This window comes from Scleropages formosus, unplaced genomic scaffold (genome assembly GCF_900964775.1).
Source record: "Scleropages formosus unplaced genomic scaffold, fSclFor1.1, whole genome shotgun sequence".
Taxonomy (NCBI): Eukaryota; Metazoa; Chordata; class Actinopteri; order Osteoglossiformes; family Osteoglossidae; genus Scleropages; species Scleropages formosus.
In genome coordinates this window covers 26715-47006 of record NW_021641048.1, presented here as the reverse complement: position 1 = coordinate 47006, position 20292 = coordinate 26715, and the positions used below count along the sequence as shown (strand labels likewise).

Below are 20292 nucleotides of genomic sequence, written 5' to 3'. Positions count from 1 at the left end.
ACTTTTTCGTTACTTGGTGTTTTCAAGTGTATATTTGTAGTATACGCAGTGACCATAATTCAGGCTACATACCTGCATAGTGTAGTTTGCACCAACTTTAATAAGGTGTTTAATCAGCTCAGCTGAGTGCTGAAAATGAACATTGGCTGAAAGGCAAAAGGCGTATGTATTTCAGCATGTACTTGAAGAAAAACATACGGACACATGTCTGCCACTGAACTTAAGCAGCAAAATCTATAATGCAAACATTATCATTCAGTTTTTAGGTTCTTTGCTCACCGTCTGCTGTTCCATGCACCAGCATAAGGTTTTGTCCTCGTAGTCCTTGGACATCCTGGAGAACACTAGAAAACTGGAGAACATTTGAGATGTTAACATCACTAGTCATGACTTATGGTAAAATTAAGGACCTCACACAGGAATATCACATGACAATCTCATTTCTCATTAATATCTCAATCAGATCACAAATGGGAATCTCAGCAGATGCATGCCAGAGCTACACCAGCTTTTTGGAAGTTCTCATTCTCAGAATTTGCCGAGACATTGCGTAGGTGGGTTACATTTATCAAATTTAGTGAAACAAACAAAAAAAAATGCACATACAGAACAGATCCCAGTACAGCGGTTCCCCTATCTGCAAACTTTATTTGGACCAGGAGCTGGTTTGCAACTCGAGAGTTTGGAAGCCAAATGTAATGCAAATCAGACAAGGGGCTCATAGACAATTCTGTATTTAACTACTTATGTAATGTACACTTGCAGTGGTTATTGGTTTAAGTGATGAGGTGATTGTACTAAGTGACTGTGGTGAAATGCACTTTTGACTATTCTGAATCACACATTGTTTTGATCAAGACTGTCTGCAAAATTTCAGCACCGCGGACAGCTCTGTGGTCGGATGGAAATTGCGGGGGCTTTTTGGATGGGAATAGAGTGGTAAGGCACAATGTTTCCTTCGGCTCTCTTTCTCTCCACACACACACACACACACTGAAACTGCTGGTCCAAAGCAGGGTTGCGGCAAACCGGGGCCTAACCCAGCATCACCGGGTGCAGTGCTGGAGGGGGAAGGGACACACTGAGGACAGGATGCCAGCCCGTCGCAAGACACCCCAAGCAGGACTCAAACCCCAGACCTGCTGGAGAGCGGGACCTGGCCAAGCTTGCTGCACCACCGCACCCCCCGCCCCCGTCTTGCAACCCCTCCTAGGAAATTTATGCATGTGCCTGGGTGTTTTGAGTCCCCTGGCAGAGGTTTTTATGACATGAAGCCATAATGAAGAAGCATCGCATCCCCAGAGCAACACCACTGTGCTGTTGCTCCTCTGTGGCTCCGGTAAACGATTCTCAGAAAACTTTGTAACAGCAAAAAGTTTGATACTCAAAAGTTCATAAGTTGGGAACATGAGAATAAGGTGATGTTTCACTGGTAAGAACAGCATATAAGTGCTATAAAACAAAGACTGAGGAATTATGCTCCCCAAGTCCTCACATCTAACAAAACCTACCACTGCTTGAAGGGATGAGTTTAGAGAAACTGCATGGAACTAACCCACATTACTCTGTTTGGTCAGCAAATGAATTGGAATTAAAAGCTCACTTTCGGTTTCACTGTCTTAGGAGGAAGCTCCTATAGATAAACTGGGCTTCTGGTATCAGAGCTGTACAATGAACTGTGAAACTTGAGTTGAGAGAGAAGCAAAGGAGCAGAGCGAGTCAGTTCTGCATGTGTGTAATGGATGTTTTCTTAACTTAATACCATAAAGGCACCACATCCCGATTTTTGTTGATTTTCTTATGAAGACCCTTGCTGTTCAAGAAACCTCCGTCCCACCCATCATGGCCACCTCCAACTCTTAGCTATATTTGGCATTTATGATGTAGCTTATTATCTTTTCAAGTGTATTAATTCATAGGTTGACCTTTTGCTGGCTATAGTACTCTGCTTCTTGTACGTACTGGTACCCTGTGGTTTTGACATTAATAACCTATTGTAACAGTTTATTAGGTGAAAATAGCCGAATGTGTTCAGCATGAATGTTTAATCTCTACTTGAGATGACTTCAATGTATTTAAAGTGAAAAGAGCAGTGGACGGAGTGTTTAAACAGGTTATCAGCTAATACAATAGGTGGACAGTCATCAGTTTACCACTGACCATTTCGCTGTTGACGTTTTTGGGATTCTGAACTCTAAACTGATCCTTCTGCCCTGACTGAACATTTTCTACCCGAGCTTCTAACTCCTCACTTACCGAACTACCAATCAAGTTCCTCAACCAGGCTTCCAAAAGCTCCTTACCTTGTCTAGAGCTGAAGTGAGCCAGACCCCTCACGTTGTCCCAGTTGAAGGCATGTCCAGTATTACCTGAATGAGCCCAAATTGAAAGTTTCTTGTAACTTTGCCCCATGTGAGGATGCTCACAGATGCCACAATATATTCTGTAGACACAGGACTTTTCGAAGTCCATGATAGTCTACTTGTGTGTCAGAGTACTTGCATGTGAGAGTAGTCAACCGGGACAGAGTGAGGATCCTGGCCCCAATGCAGCTGTATATATGCTAAAGAGCTTCTGGAATCCTGTTTCTCCAGACCAGATTCTTGCATATGGACTGGGATGCTGGTTCCGGGCCAGTGAGGGGGTAAGTAGGTCATATAGCACAGTCTCAAGTGATGCAAATGGGATCAAAACATCTGGAAAACTGAAAAGCTCAACAATAAAAGGTCAGCTTGCCACTGATTTTGATCAGCTAATCACCACTGTCCACCTGTCCGGGTTGCATGGCAACCTATATCAACACAGTCATACCACCCTCTGTGATGATGTCACTTTGATGATGAAATATTTACACCAAGCATGAAAAGTTCAAATCACTTTATCGTCAAGCTAAATTCTCCCAAGCTACTAATCTTCTTTTAGCGCTAACATTTTAACAGCTATGGCAGTGCAAGTCGCCTCAGGCAAAACTGTCATATACACACACACATAAATAAATAAATACACACATACTTTCTGAACCGCTTGTCCCATACAGAGTCACAGGGAACCGGAGCCTACCCGGCAACTCAGGGCATAAGGCTGGAGGGGGAGGGGACACACCCAGGACGGGACACCAGTCCGTCACAAGGCACCCCAAGCAGGACTCGAACCCCAGACCCACCAGAGAGCAGGACCTGGTCCAACCCACTGCACCACCGCACTCCCCAGCTAAATAAATAAATAAAACTAAAATCAGAGTTCTTCAGCAGGTAACACATACAGCTTTGTGAAACAGGCCATAGTCACTGGTTTAAAATCTGAAATTCAGTGTTTAATTTTAGAGAATGTTTGCACTTATTGTACTCTGTATGTCTACAGCTGTGCATATTTGGTTTCATTCTAACCAAAAAGTCAATTGATGCGGTAGAACTTGAGAGAAAATAATGTGTCACAGTACAATTTTACATCCCTCAGTGGCGTAACACAATCGATGGCTGAGGGATGTACTGTGATGTGTCAAACAGCTGTTGTTGCCGCTTTTTTCCTGGCTGTGCTTGGCAGCTTGTTTCCACAGGCATGAAAACCTGTAAGCTCTGTATACATGGAGCTAAGAGAAGTGTGTTTTCAAGAAAGCGGCTTACCTGATACGTGCTGTCATCTCTTACAGGCATGCCAAGGAACCGCTCCGAAAAAGCAGATGCTGTTAAATTTGAAAAAGGGTACATTTTATAAGAAAGCTATAAACAGATTTTTTTTTTTTTTCAAATATTCACGCGAATTGAGCACCCTACAATGATTTCAACACATTTGCAATATTACTTCAGCATCTACTTAATACAATATATAGTCGTTTTGCAGGTTTTTGATGTTGGATGATATCACGTACACCTTTCCAAGCCATTCTTGACATGCTTGTATGTTTGGGATACTTGTCGTTTTGCACGATCCGGCTTTAGCTTCAGCTTCAGCGCACAAACTTATGGCCTCACAATATCTTCTACAATGAAACATTCTCCAGCTGATGAGCATGGCTGTGACCATGCTTCCAGTATGGCTTTAAGTCGCTGGAAATTGATTCGGACAGGTCCGCTACAGGTCCGGTCCAAATCAGGTCCCGCTGAATTTTAACAGCGGACTCTAATTACCCCTTAATTTGGCTGTTTAAAGTTAGGGGGCAATTTTTTCCACAAATATGACTCACCGATCCCTTTCATATAACTGTTTCTGTTTTGGCATTTTGTATTCCAACTGGGATGCCTGAAAAGCAGTTTTCACAACAAAATCTGTTCTGAGCTCACAGATTGACACGTATGAGGTACTTCATTGGTGCCCTGTGGTACCCAGTGTACCTCACGACTTTCAGCATATAATTTACTACTGTTAATGGACTGGGTTACATCATCAACTAAGTTACATTGTCACATCATAACTTTCAAAATAAGCAGCCAAGGATCAATTTGTTTTTCATTAAAAGGCATCAATTTCTCTGCCATGCTTCAGTAGATAAAGAAGAGATGTGGAAAATAGATGAGCAATACAGCCTGAAAAGCGTTACCCCAGGAGGAACACAAGACCTTGTTGTTACCCTTATAGTAGAGATGCTACAGACATGACTGTGTGCTACACTACAGGTAAGAACCATGTGTTCACATCTGCCCGGGAACGTGCAGGTAGGAACGCGATGCGAAAACAGTATTTTCTCTCGCGCACAACGTGTACGTTTGTTTTGGATTTGTATACGAATTTGGGTAACATCAAATAATATCAAATAATCATTTGCTGCAAAAAAGTATGTAATGAGACATCTAATACATTCATTAACAGGCAACACAAAAATATGAAAGACACATGACATTTATCACTCATGATGGAACTTGTTATTTATACATTTAAAAATTTCATATTATTTGGCTCACCATAAAGTTTCCAGTCTGTTACTGGGGAAACTGTAACTGCACATTTTATCAAATTTTCAGTTGACTTAAGCATCATTAATGCTACATATCCCCCATAGCCCTGTGGGGGGAAAAAGACCAGTATAATTATACAATTCAGTAAACAGTTTTATTAGTAAACAATATTGTTTTACTACAATGTAATTAGAGTTGGATGAAATGAAGCTCTCTGTGAGAATGGCTCAGTTTCTGCACTAGATGTGGTACAAACCAGCTGAACTAACTATATGCAGGATGTTGTGCTACAGGAAAGAGAAATCATATTCACACACACATTTTCTGAACCGCTTGTCCCAGACGGGGTCGTGGGGAACCGGAGCCTACCCGACAACACAGGGCGTAAGGCTAGACAGGGAGGGGACACACCCAGGACAGGACACCAGTCTGTCGCAAGGCACCCCAAGCAGGACTCGAACCCCAGACCCACCGGAGAGCAGGACCCGGTCCAACCCACTGCGCCACCGCACCCCCCCCTCACAGTCACAATATAAAACTTGATTTTGCATCCTATTCTGTCATAAAACCTGAACCCACCTGTCAAGCAAATACAGAAAAAGTCAGCACCACTTAAACTCATGCTGGGATTGTCAGACTTAGTGATAAAGTTTACCTTCCCAAAAACTCCTATTCGTGTACGGTCAATATACGGACTCTTCAACATGAACCTGTAATAACAAAAGTATTCACAGAGTAAGAATTTCATTGTATGGTGTAACAGACTGTTTACTGTACATATGATAATAACCTCTTGAATCTTGAATCTATTCAGTTTTGACTCATTTAATCAAATCCCACCCATAAACAAAAATATTGTAAATGTCAGAATAACTGTGATAAACAGCTTTGGCAGTGTGTTGTGAAATTTACACGAGTTTATTAAAATTAACTGAAAGCCCATCGCGTGAACAAGAAGAGGAACATACTCCACAGCTGCTATTTGGTCCTTCACATCCACGGTCCCCAGGGTCTGGTGAATTGCGTGCAGGACCCTTTGGCCCTGAAATCCGGCTCCCCTGCCATCCAGTCGGGCCACAATGATGTTGTCAGAACTGACCAGAACTGAGTCCCAGTCGAGCTGGAACTGATCACTCACCAATTGGCTTCCAGGAGCCCCATCACTACAAATTAATAAGTCAAAAACAATTATTGTGGATGGTAAGTACTGAAAGTATTTTTTTAAATTACGTAGAATTAAACAAGCTTTTAAAGGAAAATCTTTAGGAAAATATATCATACAAATAAAGCGGGTTGGCAAACTAAACCCTCGCTCACTATCGGTAACTACGAGTCCAAGTCAGAGTCACAGCGGTCCAAAACCTATCCTGGAAACATATGGCACAAGGCTAGTTGAGAGCACGGCCGGAATGGGATTCCGGTCCATTGCAGGATGCACCTGCAAAGCATGTCTTTGGACTGTGGGAGGGAACCCACCAAAATACTGGGTAACATGCAAACTCTGAGCTGCATTCAAACCAACACCCTATCAGCTCAGTTGCTGCAAAGCCAAAGTGCTACCTGCTATGCCAGCATGCTGCTCCTTGAGCCCTAACCTTAGGGCTACATTTCATCTCCTTAACAATGTACTGGACTTCTGCAATACTCTGTGCACTATTTGTTCCAATTTCTTGGTTTTTCACTCCCTCGACAGGAATAATTGACCATTATCATACATGCGTAAAACATACAAGCAGGTTTTAGCATGCCGTTGTACATTTCAAGAGCCCTTGAGAAATCAGCGAACAATGGTGCAGTTGATACCTACACAATCATCAGAAGGCCATAGTGTTTTGATTCAGAGAAGTCAAGTGGATAAGAAATTTTCAAAGGTAGGTCTAAAGGAACAAAGATGAGTTAGTAATGCTGGAAGGGTAAGGATAACAATAGAATTAAAGGTATACAATAATGCAAAGAATTGATGAAAATAACTTACCAAAGTGATCAATCACAACAGATCTGAACTCAGAATGATGGATCTTTTTATTCCACAAAGCAGCTTTCAGCACAGTGTTATTCTCCAGAATGAAGTAGTCTATTTAAGGAGATTCTACAGTCATAAATACAGACCAGCAAGTGACTAACATCACCAAATATTGGACTGTGGTTTACAGTTTAACTGCAGAGATTTACTCGAAACCATTTTTCATAACTATGCATAACAATGACCCACCAATCCATTAGACTGGCACCACAACCTTACATCACACATGTAACACATATTGAAGAAAGCCAGGCAACCAGTGGCATGTACTGTATGGTGATGTGCACTTCCTTCAGGACCTGTGGCCAAAAGGTAGCGAACTCACTTGTTCGGTAGATTGCTTAAAATACATTGAAGCTGCATGCAAAGCCTGTAAAATATCTAATATAATATAACACATAAAACTGTAAAAATAGAAGCGGCAAAAGCATAAGCTATGTAACTAAAAATAATAGCCCTAGACACACTGAAACACACCTGTGACATTAGCCATTTACAACCTCAACTGAATAGTCAAAAAGGGTTAAACTGTGTAAAGTGCAGTTGAAGAAAGAAGATGTGGCATTCGTACTCACTAGTGGCATTATGAAGACTACGCAGGATCACCGTTGGGACACCAGGGCCTAGTAGTGTGAGGAGAAAAAACAACATTTTGCTTCTTCAAATGTGTGAGATTGCACACTCATCCACAGGTGTAGAGATACTGTATACTGGGGTTTCAATCAGTGGCACTGCAGTCAGAATAGATTATTCCGGAATTCAACTGCCTACCGTCTATTGATTTATACTACTCAAAGTATCTATTTAACATCTTCCTTTCAACAAAATCAAGAATCATTCTGTTGCTGCAATTAAACTCGTAGGCTTTATAGTTCCATTATTGTTTACAACGGATTTGTGATAAAGACAAGTATCATACTATGGTATGTACTATATATTAATGCATACTGGCAGGCAGAAAAGTTAGAATTAAACGTTTCAAGAAGCATGCATGGCTGTTTAAAGAGAAATTTTACAAAAATCCATTCAGTTTCCTTTTTACGTTTACCATAGTAGGAATTTACACCTACTGCAATACAACTTTTACATGTAATACAAGTACCTAGTAGAACCCAATACTTAACACACCTAACACAACTTTTGTAGCTATTTAATAAAAGAAACCTTCTCACAGTTCTTCTGCAAAAACTGGAACGCTTTTCAGAAAGATTTTTTTTTATTATTATTATTATTCATTACGTAGGATGAGGGGGCACGGTGGCGTAGTGAGCTTGGCGGGATCCTGCTCTCGGGAGGGTCTGGGGTTCGAGTCCTGCTTGGGGTGCCTTGTGATGGACTGGTGTCCTGTCCTGGGTGTGTCCGCACCCCCTCCAACCTTGCGCCATGTGTTGCCGGGTTAGGCTCTGGTTTACCGTGCTTGGGACAAGCGGTTTCAGCCAGTGTGTGTGTGTAAGAGAGATTTTTAGGAGTTACAATGAGGTGGTTGCTATAATCCTGAACCCACTGCGGAAACAAATCTGCACCCCTGCAATAATAAATGTTAACATACTGTATTATTGCTATTATTATTTACTGACAATTGATTTCCTCTTCTTCTACTGGTATCTAAATACTGTTCCTGCACTTCTTTCTGACACTTGACGTAGACCAAACACCGTGTTCGGCAGTGAAAGCCTTGTGTTCCAGGTCCAGGTGTGTTCCATGCGTACTGTCCTAAGGGAACTTGAACGTCCCCCCAGGTGCCTCTCACCTTTGCAGTGCAGGATGACGTGCTGCTGGCCAGGACTCATGTCAGCATCAAAGTAGGAGCAGTGTGTCTTGTTCAGGTCGCATGTCAGACAGCGGCGAGGAAATAAGCCAACCGTGGAGACACTTAGAGGAAGCAAAAGAAGAAACCACTTTATTGGCCTTTATTTCTGGCAGCTCAGCTGTAACACAGAAGTTCTTACTCCGATTACAGCAGAAAAGTAGCAGAACATGAGTCTGGACGGTTAATATCACCAGCGCAGTTCCGCTGTGAGCTCTCAGACGGGACCAGAAAACATTCATTTGTTGCATTTAAGCGCAATGTAATGCACATGCGTGTACTGCCTTACTGACGATTAGGAAACTAAGTGAATTGCCACTGGGTAACTGGAAAAATGTACGTTTCTCAAAACATTGTTAGTTTGTATCTATCTGTACAAGATCTAGATCAATGTGTAATTCCTGAGCATTTATGAGGAAATACTGCTGATGTGGGGGGTGCAGTGGAACAGCAGGTTTGGTCGGGGCCTGCTCTGTGGTGACTCTGGGGTTCGAGCCCTGCTTGGGGTGAAGGAATGTAAAACACTCTGAACTTGAAATAAACGTCACATTTCAGAACTCCCAAGCTGCTGCAAGAACATCATTTCCTTTTTTCCTGGTCCGTTTCCTTAATTAATGTGTCGAAAGCGTGATGAAAAACAAAGAGGTTTTTTTTTTTTGAGTCACCTGAACAGCTGTCTCCGTCTTGAAGAACCTTCAGTGCTTAGGAAAAATCTGAGAGCAAAAACACAAACAACAATAAGGAAAAAAAAAAAAACAGCACATCCAACAACTATATGCAAAATTTACAGGCATTACTGTAGCTCTGAAAAGTTCAAATTTGTATGTATTATTCAGAGCGCAGCACAAACCGCAAGTTGATTCCTGAGTTTATTCTCTCTGTCCTTGGAAAATCTCAATTGACTGACCTTTTTTATTTCTCAAAGTCTAAGTTACTCTTCGGTCTTATTAAAATTTGTCATTTATTCCTCGTGTTTATGCCCAGGAAGAGTTGTCAGTGTGTAATGTGGCGCGTGTATTGAACATATTGACTTTTACATGTTTTGGTGTTTTAAATTATCCTGCACTGCATGGCGAACTTGTGGCCCCATTCCACAATTATCGAATTGCTGTGACATTTTCTCCTAAGCGTAACTGTATTACGGAGACTCAGTTATGTGCTTGAAAGGATATAATAAGAAAATTATCTAACTTATTATTTTAATTATTAAAGAATTAATATATTTTTTTAAAATACTGTGTTTCATACTGTATGTATACTGTGTGAAGCTGGGTTTTCTTTTAGGACTCTTGTTGTACCCAGTGCTGGATGGGATTTGAAGATTTATTTTTGCTTTTTTCAGTTTCACACCCTTCTTCATGTGTCCAATGCATGTCCAAACAATGGCTAATATTAATGCGTAGCACACTGTGGTCTTTTTTTGTTTTATTTATTTATTTATCAGTAGTTTTCCACCTGAAAATTTTTTGACGAGTACCTGTACTTGAGCGATTGATTTTTTATTTTTTTTTTAAAGTAACAATATCTTTTTGAAACAAATGTTCTAAAAAAAAAAAAGACTCACATTTTTTGATTAATTTCATCAAATCCCAAAATTTTGGTCACTTCCCAGTTTCCTGAGGTCAAATGGCGAACGTCGCTTTGATCGACTCTGGACTGGGACGGAAAAGAAAAAATATAAAGAAGACAATAAGAAAACTTTGAATGTACAGTATTGTCTAGCAACTTTTCTGTAAATCCAACAGTGTATCGGTACCTGAGCTGTTCGCCTGCAGCCCCAACATCCCTAGACTGTCAGAATCCTATCCAACCAGCTGCCATTGTTGCTCTTGTGATCACTGTGGATCACTTGATTTTCTGTGTGCTTTCTTCTGTTTACTTGTTTTAAACTCCTGTGTGTTTATTCCCCGTTCTTCTTTTGAGTTTCAGAGCACAAACTGATGCCCTGACATTCTGCTGTAGAATTTCTTGATGGAATTCATTCAACCTTCAGCGACTGCTGGCCATCCAGGCCGTGAGGGATCGAAGCAGCCCCACGACATTAAGCTCCCTCCGCCATGGTTCATAGTTGCGATGAGGTTTTGTTGCGAGTATGCAGTGTTTTGACCAAATATAATGCTGCGTACATTTACCAAAACGCTGCACAGCCCAGTGCCGACTTCTGTCTCATCTGTCCGCAGAACATTGTTCAGAAGTGTGTCACACAGAAATCACACACACTTATTTGCTTGCACAGTCATACGCGAAGGGCAATTTGCCTCTTGCCAGTAGGACACCCTGTACTCCCGTCTTTCAGCCTGAAATTAACAAGCTCCTGCAACCCCTTCATTTTCAGGTGTTTCACTTGTTTGTTTCAGCTGTTTACAAACTCAAATAATCAGCTGCGGGGTGTCACGGTGTCCGCCCGGAGCGGAAGCGCCGGACCCAAGCGCGGAACACAGGAAAGTTTCACGAGGGGAAATCCGAAAGACGTGGTCACGAGACAAACAAAGGGTCACCGATGAACATATGTTGTTGAAGGGACAATCCGAAAGCCGTAATCCGAAGAGATAAGCGAGAGGTCGAGGAGTACCAAGAATGGAGATGTAGGGATTCGGGAGAAGGAGCTGGGGAGTACGGACTAGGAAGGGCAGGACAGGAAAGATAAGCAGGTAGATGCACAGGAGACACGCGAGTAACAATTCTGAACAAGGTTCCGCGTCTGACTGCGCTCTGAACCTTCCTTTTATGCGCCCGTCCCCTGATCCGCCGCAGGTGATCCTCGTTGCGCCGAGGTGGAGGGCGTGACACAGGGTATGATGGCCTGTATGCACATCTCCTTTAAAAGCGTGTTTCTGTCGTTTGGCAAACTTGTTACAGACAAATTTTCACTGGCGTTTTTAAATCTAGTAATCCAGCTTCCTGCAGAACAATTTTCATTCTTTTATGTTTTTCTAACATTGTTGATAGAAATATTTCTAACAGAATCATGGATTATTTAAAAGCTAATAATTTACCACACTCTCATTAGTATTGATTCTGTAAAAAATCATTTCACCTCCATTGCCGTGGTCTAGTTGATGGATAAATGTTCTTAAGCTATTTATAGCAATGAATTTAATGAGTGCTTTAATGCTTTTGATCCTGTTGATTTTGTACCACAGCATGAAACTGTACTGTGTACCACTGCTGTCTCACAATGTCTGGATTGCCTGGGCCTAAATTTGAATCCGAGTCACTGTGTAGATCACACGTTTCCCTGTGTCAGTGTGGATTTTCTCTGGGGGCTCTGGTTTCCTCCCCGAGTCCATAGACTGTTCTGGTGAATTGGCGATACTAAATTGCTCTTGGTGTGTGCGACTACGCTGTGATCGGTATCCCATTCAGGGTCTACCCTTTCTTGAGCTTAAGGATTGATTCCTGGCTAGTCTCCAGACTGCAGTGACCCTCATCAGGACAAGCAGTTCATGATGGACGGAGGGAAATTGTACTGAAATTAACTACTAATGCGAAACTCAAACTGTCACACAGAAAAGAAACCATAATCTTTATGTGAAAAAAGTTGGCACTATAATGGGTAACCTGTCCTTATTGTTGTTACGAACAACAAAAATATACATTATGTTCCTTACCTGTGTGCTAAACATAGCAATGTGGTGAAATTCTCCTTGGCCTCCCTGTTTTACTGGCACTGTCAGGAAGAACTTGCTGCCGTCACTCGAAAAAACTGGCTCCTGGTCCTACGAAGATGTTCGGAACATGGCGGCACTGGCTCTATTACACTGGTCCACATTTTCGCTCATATTTCATAAAGAAGTAGAACATTTCCATTATTTGATTTCCACCCCAATTTATTCGATTGACCTTCTTTCTTATACTTTGACGACTGCTAAAAAGTGGTGCCCACATGTTTTCTGTTACACGTACGTATTGGAAGTAAGTCTTTAACAATACAAAATATAGCTGAATATAGCTTCCAAACTCTTCGGCAGAGTAGGATAACCACATTTTTGACATTTTACTAATCTTTTCCTGAGTGAGCGCTACTAGATCTCTTAAGAACAAAAGTGATCGCTTATTTCTACTTTTCCACACGAAGTGGCTCCATTCTTGTAGCCAGCTAGTCTGTGACTCAGCTGGGGTGGATCTGTTCAGGTTTCCAGCAAGGGCACAATATTATATACAATATGTGTAGAGTATTCAACAAAATTGACTAGAAAACAATTACAGCAAATACAGCAATATAGCATATTGTTTAAAGGCAAACTATGAAGTCATTTGAGCAGATGTGTAAATATGTACCATTCATAGAATAAATATTATACTCACAAAAACTATACAATCAACATGTAATAAGAACATTGCATGTTTAAAATGAAACAGTTCACCTGCTTGTTGAGCCAGAATTCTGAAGCCTCCTCATGTACCTATAACAAAGAAGCAGGTTTATTTTTTTCCCCTGGCTAATTGTAAAACAGGAAAGATCTCAGTGGTTGTTCTGACACAGTTGAACATTCATTATTTTCTCTAAAAATTATCTACTGGGGAAAAAAAAAAAATGCATGCGGCAAAAGACATTTTTCACAGAGAGCGAAAACCATTCTTAAAGTAGAGACCACACACATTCCAAGCGCACACCTAAAAGTCAGGGTGGCAGCACTGACTCTCATAATAGGATAAAAGCAAGTTATTCATCCATTCAAAAAGATTCGGCAAAGATGTTCATATCTGCCATGCAGATTATTAACACGTGGACTGAATAGTAGATTTGTTAATGCACTGAATTAAGGAGAAAACTTTTATGTTCAAGTAATCTGCTTTTGTAACCATTAGAAATGCCCTTGTCAGATACTTTTGTGAATAATCCTGAAAGAAAAAAAAAAAAAAAACGAAATACCTTCACAGCTGGAATGTATGTGTTAGTCTTTGAAAAAAGAAAAGGACTGCTGCCACAATTGCACTGAGTGCAGAAGTGTGTACCTTGATGCAGGCCCCAGTGCTGGTGTCACACACACTGAGCACAGACATGTTTTGGGCCCGGTTTAACCACCTCACAGCAGTCTTGGTGCTGCTGATCCATTTCACCATCACCACATAGTAGTCCCTGTGTGGGAGCACAAACAAGACTCTTACTGACTTACTTGTGGTCCTCTTGAAATCTGTGTAAACCTTTACAAAGAAATTTGGAGGAAAACATATTTCTTCCCGTATCTTCCTTTCCAAATGTTCATTGCATCGTTGCTTTTTATTCATAAAATGTTCTGTACACACTGAAAAGACCACATCTTGGCAGATTCCTGATGACATCACCTACAGTAGCAGCCATGAGAAAGCACGTGTTTCCGGAAGGAGCTCGGCACACAGCCGCTCCTTGCTCTCACCTGGCTTTCAGGCTTTCTGGAGGAAACAGCTCCTGTGTGTGTGTTGGTCCGTAGAGATTCGCCACAAACAGCTTCACCGTGGGGTTGGGCTGCCCAGCCTTTTACCATATGGCAGACAAAGCCACAGAAAGAAAGAATATGTCAAGACTGGGAATATGTGCACTGGATGACAACCCATGTTCTTCATATGAAATACATAAATTAATAAACTCCAGGACTCATGTGCTAAAAGAAAGGTGAACAATTCGCAATCATTTTTCTTTCATGAATGTATTTTCCAGCTGCGTCTTTTGTTTGACGGTTTTTACTGACTCTTTTCATCAGGATTGTAGGGAAATATTTTTTTCTTTAATTTTGCAAACAAAAAATTTTGAACAATGAAGTTAATCTTTGTGCAGTAATATATCTGTGATTTATAAATCAAAAGGAAAGAATAAATTGTGGAAACTGTGTATTTTCTAAGAGGCACAGTTTTAATTTTGGGAGGTACAGTACCTTAGGGTATGGGTACTGCTTCCCTTTTGGGTACATTGCTCCAGTGAATCGAGGAAGGGCCATGTTTGGTACCATGGTATTGTTGATCATGAGGAAGGCCAGCCTCTCTCCATCGGGTGACCACCAATGAGTCACGTGGGATTTCAGGATCTCCTCTGCAACACAGTTCAGTGCCATCAGTAACAACCATCACCAGTTCCATTCAAACTGAGACCTCCGCAAAAACTGCGCTGGTGGATCTAAATTTCATGTAAATAATGAAAGCTGTAACAGTAAGTACCTTGAAAGTAAATCTGATGAGTAATTGCTGAGAGAACTGAGAAGCCTCCGAAAAACGCAGATATAACACTGAATACATATCTCCAACAGACCTTCATATAACCAGTCTGCAATTCCATTGTAGATGTCCCCTTCCTTTCCCGAAGAGGTCAGCCGGAGAGAGGTGCTTCTCACATCTGATTGGTAATAGATGTTGTTCTCAAAGATGTACATCTGAAAAGTGAAGATGATAAGAGCCAAAGAACAAAACAAAACACGAGCGCTATTGCAAAAAACAACATGAAAACAAGATCAAATAAAGGCATGAACTGTGCTTATGTGGACACTCACTTTTGCATTTAAACCTTGTGAATGTATGTAAGAAGTACATTTTATCACTGGAGGCATTTGCACTTAGGAAAAAAATGTATATATAAAGTCATGCTGCAACAGAACGTACTATTTTGCATTACTACACAGTTTAATAACGGACCATGCCTTGAGAAAAAACTTACATTTATTCACTTAGCAGACACTTTTCTCCAAAGCAACTTACAATGGATACTACAAAGTGTTACTAGCCCACACACCTTATTCATCCAGGTGATTTACACTGCTAGACTATACACTACTTACACTGTGTCACTGATTCATACATCAGTGAAACACACTTTCTCTGTGTCACTCACACACACATTTACATTTATTCATTTAGCAGACACTTTTCTCCAAAGCAACATGAATCTCAACATTCATTCATTCTCATTTATCCATTTAGCTGACACTTTGAATACCTTTATTGTTCATTTTCAGAGTGCACTTTTAGATACACTACTTACAATGGGTCACTCATCCATACATGAGTGAAACACACTCCCTCTGTGTCACTCATATGCTATGCAAGAACCTGAACAGCATGTCTTTGGACTGTGGGAAGAAAGGGGAGCATCCAAAGGAAATCCACGCAGACACAGGGAGAACATGCAAACTCCACACAGACTAAGCAGGGAATCAAACCCATGATCTCTTGCACTACCCAGGCGCTGTACAACAGCAGTGCTACTCACTGTGCCACAGTGCTGACTTACTGCAAAACTGCTCGAATTGATGCTTTTTTGCCATCAGGGACACATTAGACTCCATAATGACAATGTGTGTGTGGTTTCGGAAATTTTTGCACATTTTTAAAAATAAAAAACTAAACTCTCCCCTTTGGACCCTTTACTCGGCACTTTGTAGGATCACCTTCAGCAGCAACTACAACTACGTGAGTGTGTACTTGGATGTGCTTCTACCAGCATCTGGATTTGGCCATTTCATTTCTTTTCAACATCTTTCAGTTCTCCGTTTTGCCTCCCATGTGAGGTAATGACCTCCCCCTCTCACTCAAAACTGCTGAAACTCTCTTTACATTTAAGAAAGGTCCAAAAACTCACGCGTGTCAGACTCCCTTTTTCTTACTTACCCATTTATACTGCTGGGCAATTTTGTTTTAGTAGATGCTTTACAACATGTTTACGTGTTGGTCAGCACTTTACTATTTCCCTGTGACTTCCCCAGCAATATGTGTTAACTGATCCATTTCCCAAGTTCTGTTCCACTGTGTTTCTGTTCCAGTCCTGCACCCCAGTCCCATCTGTGCCCATCCTTCCTGATTCTGTGCAGAACCCACACTCCAAATCTGTCCACTGCTCGTCTCGCTATATTAGTCTCGTGCACATAAACCCATTTCACTTACTGTCAGAACACTCTGTGTGTCTCTCTGCTCTGTGTTTATCATGTTGCACGTACATTTCATTCCCTAATTCGCACTGTGCAATTGTATGTACTTTGTTATGGAGATCATTGTACAGTACTTCATGTCCCTGTCTGGCCATAAACATGTAAAACATGGACGTAAAACATTTATGTCGATTTCATGTCCGGACATCACAGAAGGATGAAGGATTAGATGGATAATATTTCTATTTTGTCAGTACAGTCATGAAAAAGCAGCTATACTGAGATGAATGCCCTGTACGAATAATAGATTTTGCAATCTATGGATTTTGTGAAACAAGTTAGAAACTATAGAGACTCCAGTCTGTGCTTTTGTCCTGAAGACATGATAAAATGCATAGAGTACTTCTGAAAAGTCTAAGCCTTTGGTGAAACTTGGAAGAACTTACCAACTGCTGTCCTTGTACACCCCAAGCAGCATGTTGAAGTACTGAGTTTGGCACTTCTGGGGGGTTCAGCTCCCACACCTCCCTTCAAACAAAAAACACATATCGGCATCTACTGTAAGGGAGGACAGTAACACATACCAGCAATACCATTCATTATATTAAGTTTTATATACTATATGTACGTATTTATTTATTGTTTAGTTATGAACAAATATTAACAAAGATATATAACTGAGTTGTCTAACACACAGTGTAAAACTTAAAAAATACAGTAAACCACTTCAGTTTGCAATAAAATCCATATGAATATAAATATACATTTTATAATATATAAATACTCATACATATATATATGTACAAACATGCACAGATTTCATGTACCTGGTATGAATGTTGTAAATTATATAAGATGCTGTAACAGAATACCGGTACACCTAAAACATGAAGAAAAACACACAAGATTACTTGTCAAACAAGGGCTATCTTATGCTTACAAATATTTTCAACTATCATATAACAGGGGTCCCATAGAAAACAACCACAACAGCTTTTGAAAATATATAGCATTTTTCATAAAACAACATCTGAAAAGACAGTATCCACTGAACCACAGAACTGACAGCTGAGTCAGCATCTAAGGAACGACGGAATCCCTGTTTCGTATTTGAGGTCTATCCTCAACAACTCAAGATTTTCTTTAGTGACATTTTATCAATTGCTGGCGAATGTAATGACAAGGCAGGTTAACTGAAGGACATTTCTGAGTCTGCTCACCAATAGCTCAGAACCAATTCCCTTCTATCTCTGAAACACATCTCAAAAGGGCACTGAAAAACCCAACTGGCACCCAACTGGAAAACACCAGACATGAGCACAGTTTTAGTGAAAGCATGTCAAAGCAGCTCATCTATAGTTTACGTTGACATTTATTCCTTTAGCAGACGCTTTTGTCCAAAGTTACATACATCTCAGCAAAAGTACCATTTTTGCATTACACTAAGAGAAAGAGACACAGCTGCAGACATGTAAGTCTCAAGTAAACCTTGTTTTTTACCTATCACTTGCTGTAATGAGGTTCATTGTTCGAGTAAGTATATACTCAACTATATTAGTTACTCAACATGGACGTTATTAATAGTAATTTAACGATATAATCAGTGGCTGAAGCAGAAGACTGGTTTATTCCTGCCAGGTGTATCTTACCCCAAAAAATCTGAGCACGAAGGATGTTAAGAACAAGGGTCCAATTGCGTGCCTGCCCACAGTATAGAACATTGTAACCTCCATTATCTCTGAGGACTCTCCCAGAGTCATCTAATTCACACCCTGAATTCCTGTTCTTTGTCTCATTACTGTGCACCTTAGTCACCGGCTCCTCCAACAGCATTTTGTTGCCCCACGAGTACTGCTGGAGTCCAGGAGAGCCCAGACAGTATACAGAAGCATCAACCTCCATAGGTGCAGGAGGAGATGGTGCAAGAATCTCCTGCAGAACAGAGGTGGCACAAGGCTTCGGTAAGGATATCTGAAAGGTGAGTCAGATTCTGTAGTGTGGAGGTTAAAATGGTAAGACACTGGAGAGACTCTCTTCAGAAGGGCCTATGCAGTGTGGCCAGAGTTTTCTCAAGGGCAGCTTCAGTTCAATATCTTGTGTGGATAACAAACCTCTTTGCCCCAGCTGATAAGTCACGGTATTCTGCTTCCAGTTTGTTTGTTATTTGTGCAATCTCACTGCCTATTGAAGGTAGACATCTGCTGACTCCCAAACCTCCTTCCTCTCTTGGTATCATTCATCCATAGACAAGACATCAATGGGGTTCAGGTTCTATGGAAATAAGAGTGGCTGATATCCGAAGGAGTCATGTCTGTGGAAGAGTGCAAAAGGTTTTGTCCAAGGCAAAAAAGTGTACTGGTGTTGGCCACAATAACTCTGCACATAGTGCCCTATCTCTTTCACTGTTACAAACTGGCCATTTGCCTGAGGGTGATAACCACATGTCTCATTGACTGATACTCCCAATTTCTCCCAGAGAGCCTTCCAGAACCTTGAGGACAAGTCAGTGACAATGCCTTCCTGTCATTCAAACAATTCAATTTCAGAATACATTCTGAAAGAGCAGTTCAGCTGTCATACAAAGCATATCTATATGACATCGGACATTGCATCAGCCACTGCAAAAGCACTGAATGCTCAGTGGGAACCATGAACAGGTGCTTGAAAGGCCTCCAGTCAAATTAAAAGCTCAATAGTAAACATGAAAACATGAGCCTATCGATAGCTACATCCTTCATACTTTAACTTGTGGCTTTAAAACATGGAAAATTAAGTGAACCAAAGCAAAAATCTTATCTCTACCCAAAAAACAATATGAGGGGGGTGCGGTGGTGCAGTGGGTTGGACTGGGTCCTGCTCTCCAGTGGGTCTGGGGTTTGAGTCCCGCTTGGGGTGCCTTGCGACAGACTGGCGTCCTGTCCTAGGTGTGTCCCTTTCCCCTCCAGCCTTACGCCCTGTGTTGCCAGGTTAGGCTCCGGCTCCTTGCGACCCCGTATGGGACAAGCGGTTCGGACGGTGTGTGTGTGTGTGTGTGTGTGTGTGTAAAAACAATATATAAATTAGTAACATAAACAAATGGACCACATAATACATCCAGAAACAAGGTAAAAAGCAGGAATCTGAGATTTTCTGGAAACATGAAATGACAGTGTAAGAGATGGACATCGCAAGAATGAAATCAAGAAGTGGAAAATCAGGGTGACGAACTGGTATCTGAGGAATATCAAAAAGACCAGAAATGGCACCTCTAATGTGGGAAGACCCTCTTGTCAGATTCTTTGAAAGAAATAGAGAATGACTGTTCAAAATGGGGCACTGCTGTACGGCATGAGTATGAACCTGCAGTCTTGGCAAAATCCAAACAGAAGAATTTGGTCCCTCAAGGGATGACGGATGGAGGATGGAGCATCAATGCACTCAGAGTAGTGTTTATGTGAAAGTGGATAATGAACATTGGCGTCATTCTCATTCATCATCTAATTTCTATCTTGCAGACAAAATTACAGAAAGAAAAACATCACATTTGAGGCAGTGATACTGTAATCAATTGAACTGACTCAGCACAGTGCACAAACAGCGAACCACATACATGTTCGAATCACATACAGTTAACATATCAATCAAGGGTCAGTAGCAATGAACAAAGAAGAAAGCCAGTATCATATTTACGTTGGAAATTTCACTGTAAAGGACGGATTTGGCTGCTCGTCCGGAGGAGGCACCATAGGGGCAGGA

General features: G+C 41.2%; 1 protein-coding gene across 1 annotated transcript in view; it reads right to left on the bottom strand.

Moving 5' to 3' along the window:
* The window catches only part of LOC114909793 (inactive dipeptidyl peptidase 10-like), a gene marked incomplete at its 5' end in the record, with an annotated part of 34218 nt that overhangs the window by 1273 nt on the left and 12653 nt on the right, over positions 1-20292 (bottom strand). Inside the window, 20 exon segments of the mRNA XM_029249596.1 lie at positions 73-146; positions 280-352; positions 3624-3682; positions 4899-4998; positions 5548-5602; positions 5861-6055; positions 6700-6769; positions 6868-6966; positions 7491-7538; positions 8666-8787; positions 9388-9435; positions 10287-10378; positions 12334-12441; positions 13090-13128; positions 13682-13805; positions 14083-14180; positions 14578-14732; positions 14949-15069; positions 17004-17085; positions 17385-17437. Of these exon segments, the coding sequence (XP_029105429.1) occupies positions 73-146; positions 280-352; positions 3624-3682; positions 4899-4998; positions 5548-5602; positions 5861-6055; positions 6700-6769; positions 6868-6966; positions 7491-7538; positions 8666-8787; positions 9388-9435; positions 10287-10378; positions 12334-12441; positions 13090-13128; positions 13682-13805; positions 14083-14180; positions 14578-14732; positions 14949-15069; positions 17004-17085; positions 17385-17437 (1815 nt within the window).